This window comes from Grammomys surdaster, unplaced genomic scaffold (assembly GCF_004785775.1).
Source record: "Grammomys surdaster isolate TR1022 unplaced genomic scaffold, NIH_TR_1.0 126198, whole genome shotgun sequence".
Classification (NCBI taxonomy): Eukaryota; Metazoa; Chordata; class Mammalia; order Rodentia; family Muridae; genus Grammomys; species Grammomys surdaster.
In genome coordinates, this window is record NW_021621003.1 from 3,423,441 (window position 1) to 3,439,030 (window position 15,590).

General features: G+C 42.1%; 1 protein-coding gene across 1 annotated transcript; it reads left to right on the plus strand.

Moving 5' to 3' along the window:
• The first annotated feature begins 560 nt into the window (after positions 1–560).
• On the plus strand, positions 561–13,635 carry Cnih1 (cornichon family AMPA receptor auxiliary protein 1). Its single transcript, XM_028758533.1, has 5 exons — positions 561–729; positions 4,703–4,771; positions 8,727–8,839; positions 10,084–10,227; positions 12,752–13,635. Exons 1-5 carry the CDS (start codon positions 649–651, stop codon positions 12,777–12,779), a joined length of 435 nt encoding a protein of 144 aa, XP_028614366.1. The 5' UTR covers positions 561–648; the 3' UTR covers positions 12,780–13,635.
• Positions 13,636–15,590: the final 1,955 nt, after the last annotated feature.

Genomic DNA, 15,590 nt, shown 5'->3' on the forward strand with positions numbered 1-15,590 from the left:
TGAACGAAGCATATTTTGCTGTCTGTGAATTTAGGTCTTAGTACTCTGTCACAAAGATTCCACTAACAGATTCGTTGCTGGTTGCACCTAAGACACATGGTTTTCCTTTTCTTTTTCCCTTTTCCACCTCTGGCCTTTGCTCATTCAAGCCATTTCCTGTATTACCAGCACTCCCTCCTCTTTTCCTGCACTTATCATAGACTCAGACTTAGCTTCCAGGAGGGCTGGGTGCCTTCTTTGACCTTTCATAGCATGAACAAGTACCAGTTTACAGGGTTATAACAGCATTAGTTAGTCGCTCGTTTCTGGCAGTAGATTAAATCCTTTCAATACAGGCACTTTTAAAATCTACTTTTGCATTTCAAACAGAAGACTGGTCTCTGGAACAAAGTAGACATTCATTTAATGGGTATTCAAAGAGTAAAACTACAGAATGAAGGACAAATCAACTGTGCGGACAACAGAAGGGCCACGCAAACTCCGACCATCAGGGGGCGCTCGCGCAGGCGGCCCTCTGCGCAGGCGCGCCGGGCGGAGGCCGCGGCGGCGGTGGAGGCTGAGGCCGGGGGAAGTGAATGGTTTTACCCAGAGGGCCGTGCGCCGCCTTTCTCCGCTGGCCCCGGCGCGCCCGGCAGCTCCTCCCCGGCCATGGCGTTCACTTTCGCGGCCTTCTGCTATATGCTGGCGCTGCTGCTCACCGCCGCGCTCATCTTCTTCGCCATCTGGCACGTGAGTAGCCGGGGCAGGGGGGAAAGAGGGCGAGCGACAGCGCAGCCTCTTGCAGCTCTGGGCCCGCGGCTGCGCGGGGCCCTGGCTGCCAGCGCGCGCCAGGACGTGGCCGGGCTGCTAGGGCCGTGGACGCCGGGCTGCGCGCTCCTGGCTAGGGGTCCGGAGGGCCTGGCGTGCGGGGTCCCGGTGTCCACGCCGCCGCGTGCGAGAACAGGCCGCGCTCCGCTATTCGCGAGCAGGGCTGGGCGGGGCGGGCGGCACCCTGTCTACGCCGGGCCCGCGCGGACTAATTGTCCGTGTCCCCCATCGCACCGAGCGGCGACTCTTGGCGTGAAGTTTTCCTAATTTTTATCCCTGAATTACCGATTGCCTTGTTAGGCTTCCTCGGAGCACAGCCAAAATCGGATAGTTATAAGCTACTTTAGCTGCATTTCCAACTCTTCTTTGCAGCACTCAATGGGCAATTTTCTAGTAGAACACCGTGGTTCGGAGACGAGTTCCTGGTGAACTTTGAGGCAGCTTGGATTGATTACTTCGTTGGCCCCATCTCCTAGTTTTCTCCTTAAGTCATACTTGGATCGCGAGGGCTTTTCAGGAGACAGCCTCCCAAGCCAGCTCAGTGGTCTAGGCTGCTTGATTTAGTAGAGGGAGTTTTAATTTGATTTTGAAAATCCTCAGAAACCTTCGGCTTCTCATATGTCCTTGCAGGGTGGACATACATTCTTACTGTGCTCTGTCCCTGGTGACAGTTCTATTTGAGATAGAGAATTTGAGTGTCTCTACCGCTTAGCACCACTGAGAGAGCTCTCTGGAGGTCAGCAATCCTCAAAAGTTGATTTCATCTGTTTCTGCCCTCCCAGTACTTTCTGGAATAATGGCATAATTTGAATGATGGGGCGCGTTCAACCTCGTGTGAATACTAAGTCAGGTTTCATCATCATCCTGTGCGTGATTAAACAGCAGCAGATTAAATGGTTGCAGAAGTCTCAGAAGTAGAGTGATAGATGCCACAGGGCCCTTTTGCTAAGCAGTGTGATTGTATTTAGAGCCTGTCTGCCTGTGGATGGAGAATGCTGAGCTCCGATGTTCACTGTGTCAGAAATAACTTCAGGAAGCTCATTAGTTGTAACCAAAGATTGAAGAGCATCTTCTGCTCTTTGGTGGAACAGGAAGCTAGATAGCTTAGGAATGTCAGCCGGCCCCACCGTTGTTTCCAGTGAAGCTAAAGTGTCTGGCTCCTTTCCATCTGTAAATGTAACTTGAAGTCGTTTGCTCGTTTTATAAATGTCCTCTGGGATGGTGAAGATTAATGGAAGAGAGCTGGGCACTTTCCCACATTTCCCACATTCTGTGTTTGGTGTAAGAAACACCTGCAATTAAAAAAAATGGGTAATTTTATTAGAAAGGAATGCGTCTAGAAGAGATAGATAATTTTCAGTCCTGTTATAGGGTTAAAGAAAGTTGTACCACAGATTAGTGGAGCGATTTGAGGTTTAGGGATTCCTTAGTTCAGATAACTACTGTGCTTTTGGGGAAATAATTTTAAAGATTTGCCTGTTGTACATTATTAGAAACCTGCTCGACAATCTTTTTACTCAAAAGATCCCTAGGAGCCAATTGAAAGAAACTGTTCAATCTTAAAAGTTAGTTTTGACTAAGATGTGCTGCTCTCTTGGCAAAGTACCTGCCTAACATGCACAACCCCTACACTTCTTAGTACTGCATAAATCCCACCACAGAAACTGGGCATGGGATGTAAGTGTGATCCCAGCACTGGGGACATGGTGACAGGATCTCTGGAAGCCCTGAATTCCTTCTGTATTTGATTCTGAGTTATGTGAAGCCCTGCCTTCAAAGATGGCTGTATGTTAATTTGTTGTGTATTTGAAATTACCTGCTAAATGCAAGTATTGCAGTTATGATTCTTGTCTTGCTGCTGTTACTAAAGTAGACTTAGTATTCTATGCAATGTGATATAGCTGCCTGTTAATATTCATAACTGATCAAAGCTTATTTCCTTCAAACTACACATTTATACTTTTAACATTTATTGTGTTAGAAATCAGTGACAGCCGGGCGGTGGTGGTGCATGCCTTTAATCCCAGCACTTGGGAGGCAGAGGCAGGCGGATTTCTGAGTTCAAGAGTTCGAGGCTAGCCTGGTCTACAGAGTTCCAGGACAGCCAGGGCTACACAGAAAAACCCTGTCTTGAAAAAACAAAAAACAAAAACAAAAACCAAAAAAAAAAAAGAAAAAGGAAATCAGCGACAAAGAAAATCCTTTTTGTTGAGTTCTGTACATTTAAAATTTTTAGACTAGTGTTTTTTTTTTCTATTTTTAAAAGCTTCCTTTTGTTCAGTAATGTGCTATACATTAATTAATATTTTAGACACTGAGCCATAGTAATGTACAGAATAAAGTCTTTGCTGCTGTGAATATTAGATTTTTTAATCTTTTTTTTAACTTGAGATGATTTTATTTTTGCAATCCTAGAAATAATAGACTGATATGCTTAAAAGTCACATGGAAACTGGGGCTTTCCTGTGCTTACTGCACTGCTTGCTTCTCCTCCTCTGTGTGTGAGCTCTAGCGTCTGTAAAAGATCGTTTTCAGGCAAGTGAAAAGGTATGGTGTAAATTGTCTAGCTGACTCCACACCTGGTCTAAGGCCCCATCTCTGCTGTTGGTGAAATCCCCAGGATTTCCTCAGAGCTTCCGTTCTACGAGCAGCAGACACTGAGTGCTGACGGCCAGCATAGCCTCTGGTTGAGCAGGGGGGCTTGGATTTTTTAAAATATTAGTTTTTCAAGTAAGTAATTTTTTTTTTACATTTTAAAAATTAAAATGTAATTGTTTCATTTCCCTCCATTTCTTTTTCTTCCTCAGTCTCCTCCCATGCCACCCCCTCTCAACCTCCTGGTCTCCTTGGATGTTACATTTTAATATTCAGTTATCCTTATCTCCTATTCGTGTTTAGAGATTTTAGTACAGAGAGTTAGAAGATGTGTATCTTACACACTTCTAGAGAGTAAGGGTGACCTGTGCTCTTCTGAAACCAAGGACGTTAACTGAGAAGTGAGCACAACAAAAGCTAGAAAGAGGCAGCTATCATCCTAACAGTGAGGAGTGACTGTAGCGCACAGCTAAAGACCAGAGAGGTAGTGTGGCCTGCGGCACCAACTGAAGGGTCCCCACAAACCCTCTGCCTTGACTCCTGACACCTGAGTTAATGCTGCAGGTGGTACGGATCGGATCCCCACCGTTGATTCTAAAGTCATTTTAACCTTGAAGGTCTATGTAAGGGTATTGAGACACAGGTTTAAGATTATGTTCTAGAAGCATGGGCAAACTCAGCTTTATCAGTGTGTGTAGTTGGGCATAAATTGAATTGTTTGAGTCCACTCTAGAGTCCCAGGGTACTGAGCCATGGGAGAAGGCTGCACAGACAAGTGGTCTTTCTCCCTGAAGCCACACACTTCACTGGGGCAGACAAGCATGCATGCATATATAGTATTCAGAGTGAAAGATGCCATACTGGTGGGTTACAAGAGAAAGATGCAGACAAGTATACAGTAACCTCTGCCCAGAGAAAACGGGGAACAGCTACAGAAGGGGGGTCAGGATGAGAAAAACCTTGCATAGATAGGTATAGGAAAAGCTCATGTCACATAGAGAAAGCAACTTGCCTGGCAGCATTGGGTAAACTGCAGTTAAGGTCCCAGTGGGTACAGATCATGGAGTCATGCTCGGTGTGGTCATGATGTAGCCATGATGTAGGCAGTGGTGTGGTCGTGGTGACATGTCTTCAGGTCTTGAATTTGATTCTCATTCTTTTTAGCACATCCGAGTTACTGTGTAGGTCGGCACTGAAGTGTTACACTTTGGTTTATTCAGTGATGTCTTTATGGTTGGGGCAGGCTTGTTGCTGCTTTCTATTAAAGTGAGTGGTCCTAACTGTTCCAATTCTATTTTAGATCATAGCATTTGATGAGCTGAAGACTGATTACAAGAACCCTATAGACCAGTGTAATACCCTGAATCCTGTAAGTTATGACATCGCTTTTATCTTTAGATTTTAAAAACCGGTTTGCTTTTAACTTGTTATAACTTAAAAAAGGCCAGTAGTCTCAGTAGCATGATATATCTGAATGTTTTGAAGTAGGCAGAATAAAGTTCTCTTTCCTGTTACATTTGACTGTTGTGTTATTAATCTGCCAGAGATCTTGTCAGCTGTCATACTAACATTCTTCCAATCTGCTTTTTACATTGTCGGCCAAAGACAGTTGAAAAGGTCAAAAAGATTAAAAGAGTCAAAATTGCACTGAAGGTGTGTACTGCTTTTTAGTTGAATGTTTTAATGCCACATCATCTGGCGGGGAGGGCTAGGGCATTTGTCTCTGTATTGTTCCGCTCAGTGTGCTTGTTCATATGCCTGTTGAGGTTTATGATTTCATGAAACTTCACATTTTATGCAAATGTTTGCTTGCTGGCCCAGTCAAGTAGGGAAAGCTGTTAAATGCTTATGCATTTTTTATGTTACAGCCATAGGCACATCTGTATTAAATTACTTAGTACAGTGTTTGAAAGTTGGTCAATATAAGATGACATTAATAGTGGAGAGATTATTCTCAGCCTGTGACTTGGACACATGGACTGTAGTGTGGACTTACCTGCCATATCTAGTTTCAACTTTGGTTATGTGTTTGGTGGAAACTGGGTTTGTGCTTGCAGCTGCTCGCTTAGCCTTTGTTTTTTGCTCTGTGCTTGGATCTCAGAATCTCGTTTGTGGGGATGCTATCTTTTGGTATCCTTTGGTTTCAAGATGCCAGAATTTTGTAGCTAGAAGTTTGTATACAAGTGTCTATGTGGTTATTCCTAGTATATTGTATCTACCTCAATTTCTAAAACAGGTTTGTTGTTGGCCTGTGATAGATTTATTGATAAAGTGGCTCCACTGTGCTTTGGGTTGATTTTTTAAACACCTATTTGGTATCTGAAAGAAGATTCTTCTCTGCTCCGTAGGTTTGATTTTGCCTAATTGGTCAGAAGCTAAAGAGTTGCTTGTGATAAAGCAACAGATTAGAAAGCAGCAGCTGACCCTGAAAGCTACTGCAAGACAGTGAGGAGACCATGGCCCTTGCATCATCAGGCTCTGGCTTGGAAAAGCCCCCAAAGCTACTTTGTTACTTTATCTTTGTTTTCCAGGTAAATGGAGACACCTCTTACAGTAAGACTATGTAGGAACAACTACAAGTTTCAATATACTGGCTTCCCTCCTTGTAGGAAGAAAAACCTGAGAAGATGCTTTTTGGTTGGAAAGTAACAGGTGTGCATTGTAGAACATCTTTGCCCCAGTCATTAAAACCAGTTGTCAAGAAGTCAGGAAACTGGGATCTTTTAAGTTGTTAGTAATATTCTGTGTTCTCTGGCAGTTTGTCGTGTCAGATACTGAAGTGATGAGGTCATAGCTACAGTCACGTGAGCACCCCTCCGGGTGCCAGGCTCTGCACAGAAGCATTTTCCCTGGAGTTTTTTGTTCAGGTACCTGAATAGTTCTTCTCATGAGTGGGACACTAGGTTGGGTTGCTCTATGAGGTCCAGGTACTCTGACCATGGCTAATGTCAGAGAGGTTAAGGCAGAGACCATAGTTATAAACTAGACAGCTTGATTTTTGACATTTAAACTGTGTTTTCCTAATTTATTTAACTTTAAGGGAGACATTTTATTGTAGCAGATAGTGTGTGATTTCAGGCTTTTCTTAATGGAAAGAAATTCATACTGAGAAAAGACAAGTGCTTGAGCCGCCTGTAGCTGCAGGAGGGGAGGCCATTGTTCCAGTCCAGTGAGCTGGATTTGGATAGGGTGCCGATGATTGGCTGAAGAGCAGTGCATCTGACAGTTTTCCCTATTGAAATTTGTTTTACAGTTCTGCCAAAGTATGGGGGAAGACAAGTATTTTTAAAACTGTAAACTTAATAAGGGAATATAGTTTTTCATGGTTCAGTACTAATCATTTCAGCCATGTTTTGCATGAGTTATTTTCTTCTGGATACTAGGCTTTATATGACCTTTGGGTTGTAAATAGAATGAGTTTTGTGGTAATTGAATGATTGAAAAGCTCTGATTTTAGTCAGGTGGTGGTGGTGCATGCCTTTAATCCCAGCACTTGGAAGGCAGAGACAGGTGAATATCTATGAGTTCAAGGCCAGTTTTGTCCACAGAGGTCTAGGAAAACCAACAGCCAAGACTGAAGGACCCTGTCTCTGAAACAAAACAAAACAAAACAAAACAAAAAAAACAAAAAGAAAAAGAAGGAAGGAAGGAAGAAAGAAAGGCTGGCTCTGATTTTGGTGAGAAGCACATAATGAAAGTTTCTGGACATTTTTGAGGAGCGGGAGGGGTAGAAGCTTCAGAGCCTGTGGTAGCGTGCTCCCTAAGGACAAGTTAGGAGTGTCGGGGCAGTGTGATTCTCAAGTTTCTCCTGTCACTTCAGTCTACGTGCAATTGCAAAGCAGTTAATTTTGTTGGGTCTTAGGCTTTAGAGCTAAGGTAGGCTTGTAGGAGTTTAAAGCAGCCTACTGTTATTTAAGCTGACGCTGTGGAAGTGGTTCCCGTGGAGATTGTGGGGCGTGTCTTGTCTATTGTGGTTGGACTTGAGAATTTTAAAGATGTCTTGGATAAACATTTGACTATACATGTCTATATCTTATATACTTATATATGCATATGTGGAGCTTATCTTAGTTACCATATGGCTTAAATTTGTAGAAACTATCTGGTTAGTGACTTAGTTGGCTCTACTAGGATTTTATTTAAAATAATGTTCATTAAAACGTTGATACTGGGTTGGGGATAAGCTCAGTGGAAGAGTGATTGGCTAGAATGTGAGTGTGAGTTTGATTTCCAGAGCTGGGGAAAGTTAGTTGACCATATGGCTTTGCACTGGAGAAGTAGTTTGGGAGCTTTAGAAGAGGCTTGAGCATGCGGGGTGCTTTGACTACTTCTGGAGCTGTGGCCTACTCTCAGGAAGGACCTGATTCACACTGTTTTAACCTGCTGTGAAGCCAGTTGATAAATAGGGTTTTGCATCTGTGACTTAGGGATTTTGGCTAGAATTGTCATCAGTTTTGATGTTTTGTTTAACGACGCATTAGATTAGACTGATTTAGGATAAAAAATGATTTAAAACAAGTCATTAAGTCTTCATCATTTTATAAATGCATGTATGCCATTAAATTAATTTTTCCTCACTACTATCAAAAGGCTTGTTTTCTTTTGAGTTTTGAGTTTTACTGGTCTTCTACCATGTAGCACTTTGTGGATAGGCAGGCATAGGGGAACCCAAAGGCAATGTAACAGTGGGAACTCTGGAACCTGGCAATCCCTTTTGTGGTTATGAGTTGCGACTTTTCCCTCCTACATTGCAGAAAGTGTGTCTCTCGCATTGTGTGCCTCAGTGTCCTCCCCAGCTGTGCTGAGATGTTGGCGGTTGGCTTTCCATTGAATAACTTGGGGGAAAGTGATGTGACTTGCTAAATATTGTACATGTAGCATTCTTGGTTTTGTTAAAGGCTTAAAAACACATAAACTTATAAATGGGAGATTGTTTTGTGGATTTTTTTTATCATGTTGCATGTGCTCAGGTTACTTCATTTTTGAATTATTATTACTGAGTGATGGAAATAAAAGCATTCTACTTCACCTACAAGTAATTGAACAATCTGGATGGTAATTGTAATTTAATTTGCTGCTCTAAGAATTTGAGTTTTAAATTTCTTATCTTACTTTTCTAGTGAAAGCTTCTTATCCTCTGGCTAGTTTGCTTATAATCATACTTTGGTAAAAAGCCAAATACAGAGATAACACTCAGTAGCATCTTTGATTTCTGATTCTAAGAAAACAGTGATGTTTTTAAGTGGAAACTTGGTAGCCACTTGCTTTACAGATGAGTAGCTGTCGGGCTGAACACTGTGATAATGGCCTGTGTTTCCTTCCAGCTTGTGCTTCCAGAGTACCTCATCCATGCTTTCTTCTGTGTCATGTTTCTCTGTGCAGCAGAGTGGCTTACCCTGGGCCTCAATATGCCCCTTTTGGCATACCATATTTGGAGGTAATATTTAAATACACTTAAAATATTTCCTTAGTTAAATTTTAATTTTGCTGTGATTGATACAGTCATTCTTGATACTGTGTGTCTACATGAAGATTGAAAGTTATTTAGCATTGACTCAGCTCAGGTCAGTAAGCAAGGAGCTCTCAGTGCCCTTGCAGGACTTCATTATTCCTCAGAGGACCTTAGTCACAGCTCCACACACAAGATTGATGTGTACAGCCAAGTGAGTTTACATCATGTGAACTTTCATGTGAATTTACATCTAAGTGCATTTTCATGCACACATGTACGTATACATTCACACAGATTAAGATATGGCACTTCTAGCCCTCAGAACATTTTCTGGGCCCAGTATCAAGTTGTTACCCCCAGGCCTTTTGTCCATTTTAAACTTCGTATAGATCAGGATGTACAATGTGTGTCTTTCTCATGCTTACTTTATACTTTAAAGCATTTAGCTATTTCATAGAGAGAACCAGAACCAGGTTACGTGGGTTTATATAGTTAATATCTGACCCACATAGGGTTTTTCTCTCCTTCCCCGTAAGTTGAAAGCTTTGTTTTAAATGGTTATGTCAGAATCTCATCTCTCTCTCTCTTTTAGGAAATACATTTTAGAATATTTTGGTGTAAAGTGCATTTATGTCTGTAACTGAATGAACCTTTTCAGAAAAACTGTACTCATGGTAGAAAGGGAAGGGGTGCAGAGCAGGTGACCGATGTAAAGTTATGTTGAGATAAATGTTAAAGCACCTCAGGCTGGAGAGATGGCTCAGCATTAAGAGCTCCAGCTGTTCTTCTAGAAGACCTGGATTCAGTTTCTAGTACCCACATGGTGGCTTACAACGGTCTGTAGGTCTAGTTTCAGAGGCTCTGATACCCCCTTCTGGCCTCTGTGGGCACTGCATCCACATGGTGCACATGCATACGTGCAGGCAACACACTCATACACATAAAAGTAAATCTGAAAAGGAAGGAAGCAAGACGGAAAACACCCAAGTTCCTGTTTTTGTTTGGATTTCTGAAATCTAAGAGACCGTATGTAATCTATATGGCTGTCCCATTCCTATGGTCTTTATTTAGTTTTAAGATTAAGATGGCAAAAGTAAGTCTGTATCTGCAAGCAAAGATGTGCCCCATGTCTGGAGCACTGATCCCTGTAGCAAATGCTAGAGAAGAAAGACCCTCCCCATTTGAAGGCCATTACCCTTCCCATATGCTAATGGCTGTGTCTGTTTCAGGTATATGAGTAGACCAGTGATGAGTGGCCCAGGCCTCTACGACCCGACGACCATCATGAATGCAGACATTCTAGCCTACTGTCAGAAGGAAGGATGGTGCAAACTAGCTTTTTACCTTCTAGCATTTTTTTACTACCTATACGGGTAAGTTTGAAACAAGAATTGAAGGTGTGATTAGGCTTTATGCCTAACCATGTACAGACTTGAGCACCTTGCAGAGTAACTTGCTGCGTTAAATGAGGAAAGTAATGTCCCGGTGCCCCAGCTCCCATGCAGGCATATGTCTGGCCAGCAAGTAGCACGAATCTCAGGAAAGTGAGTCAGAGTACTGATTCCTCCTTGCAGACACACTGTTGGTAAAGAATAATCCATTTTCGTGATGTAATGATGTTGAGAGGTTAGGGTTGCATGGGTTTATAAAAGTTGTATTGCATATCATATTTGGAGTTAATATTTAGATATACTTTAAATGACCTTATCATCTTTCCAGATAGTGTTCAACTGCTTACCGTATGGTTTTTCATAAACTGTGTCCTGCCCTTAGTTTTCTGGCATGCTTGATCTAAATGAGATGAGCGAGGTGGCCCTGGGTCAGGCTGCTGGCCAGTGTCATCCTCTGTAGGCTTTCTCAGCTGGTACCCTGGACTGGACCATTCTTTCCTGTGTGACACTTTTATAGGTTGTGGGTATTCAGCAGCACCTCTGACCTTTACCCACAAAGGGTCAGATTCTAGTAGCACCCCCATACCTTCTCAGTCAAGACAACCATAGATGTTTCTAGGTGTTGCCAACTGTGTTGTGTGCCACAACTGCAGTAGTTGTGAACCAGTGTTGTAGGTATAGCACATAAAATCAGATGGACGAGGTACGAGCACATGGCGGAGGCAGGAAACTGCTTGAGGCTGACATAGTGACCCTGTCTCAGAAGCAGCAATGGAAAGTATTCAGATGAATGTGCATGAAGCTAGAAAAGGTTTGCTCAGGGTCAGGAAGGCCCAGGAGGTTGAAGACAGCCTGGGACACTTTTGTACTTCTTTCTTCATTTGTTTCAGAGTACCCTATGTCAAACAAATCAAAACAACAGCAGACTAGCATGGGACCCGGTTAAAGTGCAGTGAAAAGTTTTCCTTATATTGTATAAGTGTACTGCAGAGGTATCTCCTTTTAATTTTCAAGATTTTTTTTTTTATTTTTTAAATGTAGTTATACTGGGGCAGGAGAAATGGCTCAGCAGTTAAGGGTTCTGGCAGCTGCTTCCTGAGGACCCACTTGGTTTTCAGCACCCACATGGAGGTTCATAGCCATCTGCAATTCCAGTTCCAGGGGATTCGATGCCTTCTTCTGGCCTTTGAGGGTACTGCACACATGTGGTGGTTGTAATCAGAGAGGGTGCGGCCATCTTCCAGCTGCTTGCCACATGTGCTCAGCTGTTTGGTATAGACAAACATGCAGGCAAAACACCCAGACACATAAAATAATGAAAATCTTAAAAATTAGCCTTTTTAAGTTGAAATAATTAAGCTTCTATTGATATATATTTATTATCTGTTAAGCTTCTATTCATATTTGTCTCTATATTATCCTGGTTTCCATTATAGACACGGACAGATGAAGCCTGTGTTGTGAAGTTGTCTCATGTGCACCTAGAGATGGAGTGTAGTTAATAGGCTCTGGCTTTTTGGTTGTGATGCTCACCTTTAAGGCTGCACCATCTCAGCTGTAACACGATTTTGAATGGTGAAATTCTACCTGTTTTTCAATTTCTTCCTGATTTTCATATTCTTAATTTTTTTTTTTTTTTAGCAAACTTCTAGATACTCCTAGAATGTAGTAGGGATTTAAAATATACTTCTGAAAGAGCAAACCTATGTAAATAGTTGCATTGGAGATGCATATTTGTGGGGAATGTTCACCAGGCCATGAACTCATGGAGCTTTTCTTGTTTTAAAATTGTCCACGTGTCCACATGTGCTCAGCTCTTAGCTTCATTTGGAGATAAGAATGTGCACTTTGCACCATTCCCTGTGCTTCTCTTTCTTTCTAATTTTTTTTTTTTTTAATTTTCTGAGAATTCTATGCACTATGTTTTGGTCACATTTCCTCTCTCCTGGCTCCTTCCAGTGCCTTTGTAATTTCACTGTGATATAGAATGGCCCTTGGTACTTTGTGAGCCAAAATCACATATTTACTGTCCTTTGGCGGGTTACACGCCTTTTGTTTCCCCATTTCTGTTGCCTAGAGCCTTTTAGTAGGCTGTGATTGGGACATTCCTCCTTTGACCTTTCCCTTGCATAAAATGGGACCAGTGACAGCTCTGGCCACCTGAGGCTGCCTGGAGAGCTGAGTGAGACCATGTCCATGAAGGACCTAACAGCTGTGGCATGGACCACGTCTCCAGAGATGCTCTTCCTGCAATTAGGTGCTGTTCCCGAGTGATGTTTGCATTGCTTCTGTGAGCTCTGGTTCGCACTCAGTGTTCAGCTGCATCATTCTGCTTGCTAAAACGGAAGAGAAATAGGGGCAATAGGCAGCCGTCCGTGCTAGTTAAAATCACTGTCACTGGTCTTCTTGTGATGCTGATAGCATGTGTGAACTGGCTGTGTATGAGGGCTATATGACTTGTTGAAATGAGGAGTGTTAGAATTAACAGTTTCTCTCTTCTTTTCAGCATGATCTATGTTCTGGTGAGCTCCTAGAACAACACAGAAGAATCGGTCCAGTTAAGTGCATGCAAAACGCCACCAATGAAGGGATTCTATCCAGCAAGGTCCTGTTTCCAAGAGTAGCCTATGGAATCTGATCAGTTACTTTAAAAAAATGACTTCTTATTTTTTAAATGTCTCCACATTTTTTGCTTGTGGAAAGACTGTTTTCATATGTTCTACTTGGATAAAGAATTTAAATGGAATTACGTATAAATTAATATAAAATGATTACCTCTGGTATTGACAGGTTGAACTTGCACTCTTAAGGAACAGCCATAACCCGAGTGATTGCATTCATTACTGACCGCCCTCAGTCTGTTGGAAGCTTTGCTTAGAGGACTTGGTGGGCTCATTTTGGTTTTATTGAAATGCCATCTAAATATAAATTAGTTGTAGATATGAGGTGCTTCTGGTGAAGTGAAGTGTATACCTGACTCGTGGGGAGCATCGTAGGTTCCCCACTTATCACTGTAGATGATTATATATGGACACAACAGTAAGAAGAGTGGGATCTCATTCCCTGTCGACTTGAATATTATCCCTATGTATTGCATGAGAGGGGTCTTCCTCATTCCATCAGAGTAATACACTTGCTTTAATTCTTAAGCCTAAGTGATATAAACATGCTGAATTACCTGTAAAGAATGCACTTAAAGCTATTCTAAATGGGTTTTTATTTGTAAGACACTATTTACTAAGAAACTGGTTATATTAATGCATACTGTTCTAATCCAGTGGTCAAGGTATTAAGAATTTGCAAGTACTTTAGATTTTCAAAAATGAATGAGAGAACTGTGTAACCGCCCCGCTGTTCCTTCAGTGCAACACAATAAAACTCTGAAATGAAGATGCTTTGCTGTGCATTGTTTGCAAGATTACAGCTACTTCTCAAACCCACTCAGTCTATCATAAAACAATAATATTGTCGTTTTTAGAAATAAATTATTATATTGACTATTTCCTTAAATGTAATACTGAAGAGTTTTGAATGCCCAGGCCCATCACTGTTATTTGATAAAATTCTCACCCTCTGCTGGCACAGCTCTATCATCCTCTCACTGATTCTGAAGTTCCTGGGACATGTGTTGTCTTAAGTGCTGTCATTTGTGTTCTGAAACTGCCCCCTGCATCTGAGCTTTATCTGCTGCTTGTGAGGCACACAGTTGCTTACATGTTTTCACAGGCAGTCTTAGGATGAGGGTAAAGGCAGCTGAACGTACCGTAAGTAGTTTACAAGTTTCTTCAGCAAATGAGAAAAGACAGCTAATTTGTAGATTCCCTAATGATTGGGGTGTATGTGGCTGTGTGCTGCTGTTTACTCCAAGGAGCTCCTGTACTGTCCTGTACTGTTTAGTGAAATTACCCTTCTGCAGCCTGGAGAGAGATGCTGCCATCTGGAGATCAGGTGGAGGTGTGGAAGAAGGGAGTGGAGAGCTAGAGTGAGCAGGGTCAGGCCACTTCACAGAGAGACAGACTAACGTGTCATCTGCAGCCCCTGCTGCTGGATGCCTTTGTGCAGTTAACTGAGTGTCTGCTAGATACTGAAGACTTATGCTTAGAGTGTGGCACAGCCAGTCATTTGTTCTAAACCCTCAATTACAGCACAACAGCTCCTCGTTTTCCTTTCTTGTTCACAAGGACTACTAACCACGAGGGACTTGGCCAAGGTTAAACTGCAGAGATTTCTTGGGATTTCCTATTATTATTCTTGTCCAAGTGCTCTCTCAACAGACACCACTTACAACTTTTAAGAAACTTCCCCTTATTTTGGATCTTTATGATTATTTGAGACTTTATTGGGTTTTTCCCCCCAAAATTACATGCATTTCCAGATGATTGTTAAAGAACAGTGAGGTTCATTCCCCACATCACTCGTAGGCTTTAGCATCCAGATGCAGTTGTGATTAGACGGGCCAAGTGCTTGGGTAGTCTCATTTGCTTTCCCAGTGTTTTCTGGAAGTAGATTCTTGTCTTTTCTTCTTGTTTTTTTTCTTTTTTTAAAGACAAGGTTTCTTTGTGTTGCCCTGGCTACCAGGCTGGCTTCAAACTCTGAGATCTGCCTGCTCCTGTGCTGAGATTAAAGGCAAGCTCCACCATTGGCTGGCATGTATACATTTTTATAGCAGTTCTAGATTATAATTATTGGTAAGCAACTAATGATCTGTGTATCTCTTCCTGCTGGGTAAGCTCACAAGGTAGATGTGATTGTAGCCCTTTATCCAGCCCCTTCAAATGCTCTATCCTAAAAGTGTGAATATCAGATTATTTGTCATTTCGTATATACAGATGTACAGCTCAGTAGTCGTCAGTCACAAACCAGAAATTTACATAAGAAAAAATATTTTAGAGTTAAAATTATTGCTACGTTGACTAGCCTTGTTCATATATGGTCATCCTCACTGGACTAATGTAATAACGTTAGTCTCAAGTGACTTTAAGCTTTTTTTTTTTTTTTTTTTTGGTTTGAGACAGGGTTTCTCTGTGTAGTGCTGGCTGTCCTGGAACTCACTCTGTAGACCAGGCTGGCCTCGAACTCAGAAATCCACCTGCCTCTGCCTCCCAAGTGCTGGGATTAAAGGGATGCGCCACCACTGCCCGGCAACTTTAAGCTTTTTTACTAACACCAATTGATTTGCAACCAGACCAGGACTTAGAAAGTGTCTATTAGTAGTGTAACGTAGGACATGGTTTTGAACAACCTTCCAGAGTGATGCCTAGAAAGATCTTCTGTTGCTAGATTTATTGACTAGATTTCTTATAGCCATTTACTTTGACTAAAATTCAGGTATCTCCACCTAGTGT

Excerpts from the sequence above, each read along its gene's own strand:
- Cnih1 (XM_028758533.1), top strand. The coding sequence starts at position 649 with ATGGCGTTCACTTTCGCGGCCTTCTGCTATATGCTGGCGCTGCTGCTC. Across the intron at positions 730-4,702 it reads TCTTCTTCGCCATCTGGCAC|ATCATAGCATTTGATGAGCT; the intron begins GTGAGTAGCCGG and ends ATTCTATTTTAG. Across the intron at positions 10,228-12,751 it reads TTTTTTTACTACCTATACGG|CATGATCTATGTTCTGGTGA; the intron begins GTAAGTTTGAAA and ends TCTTCTTTTCAG.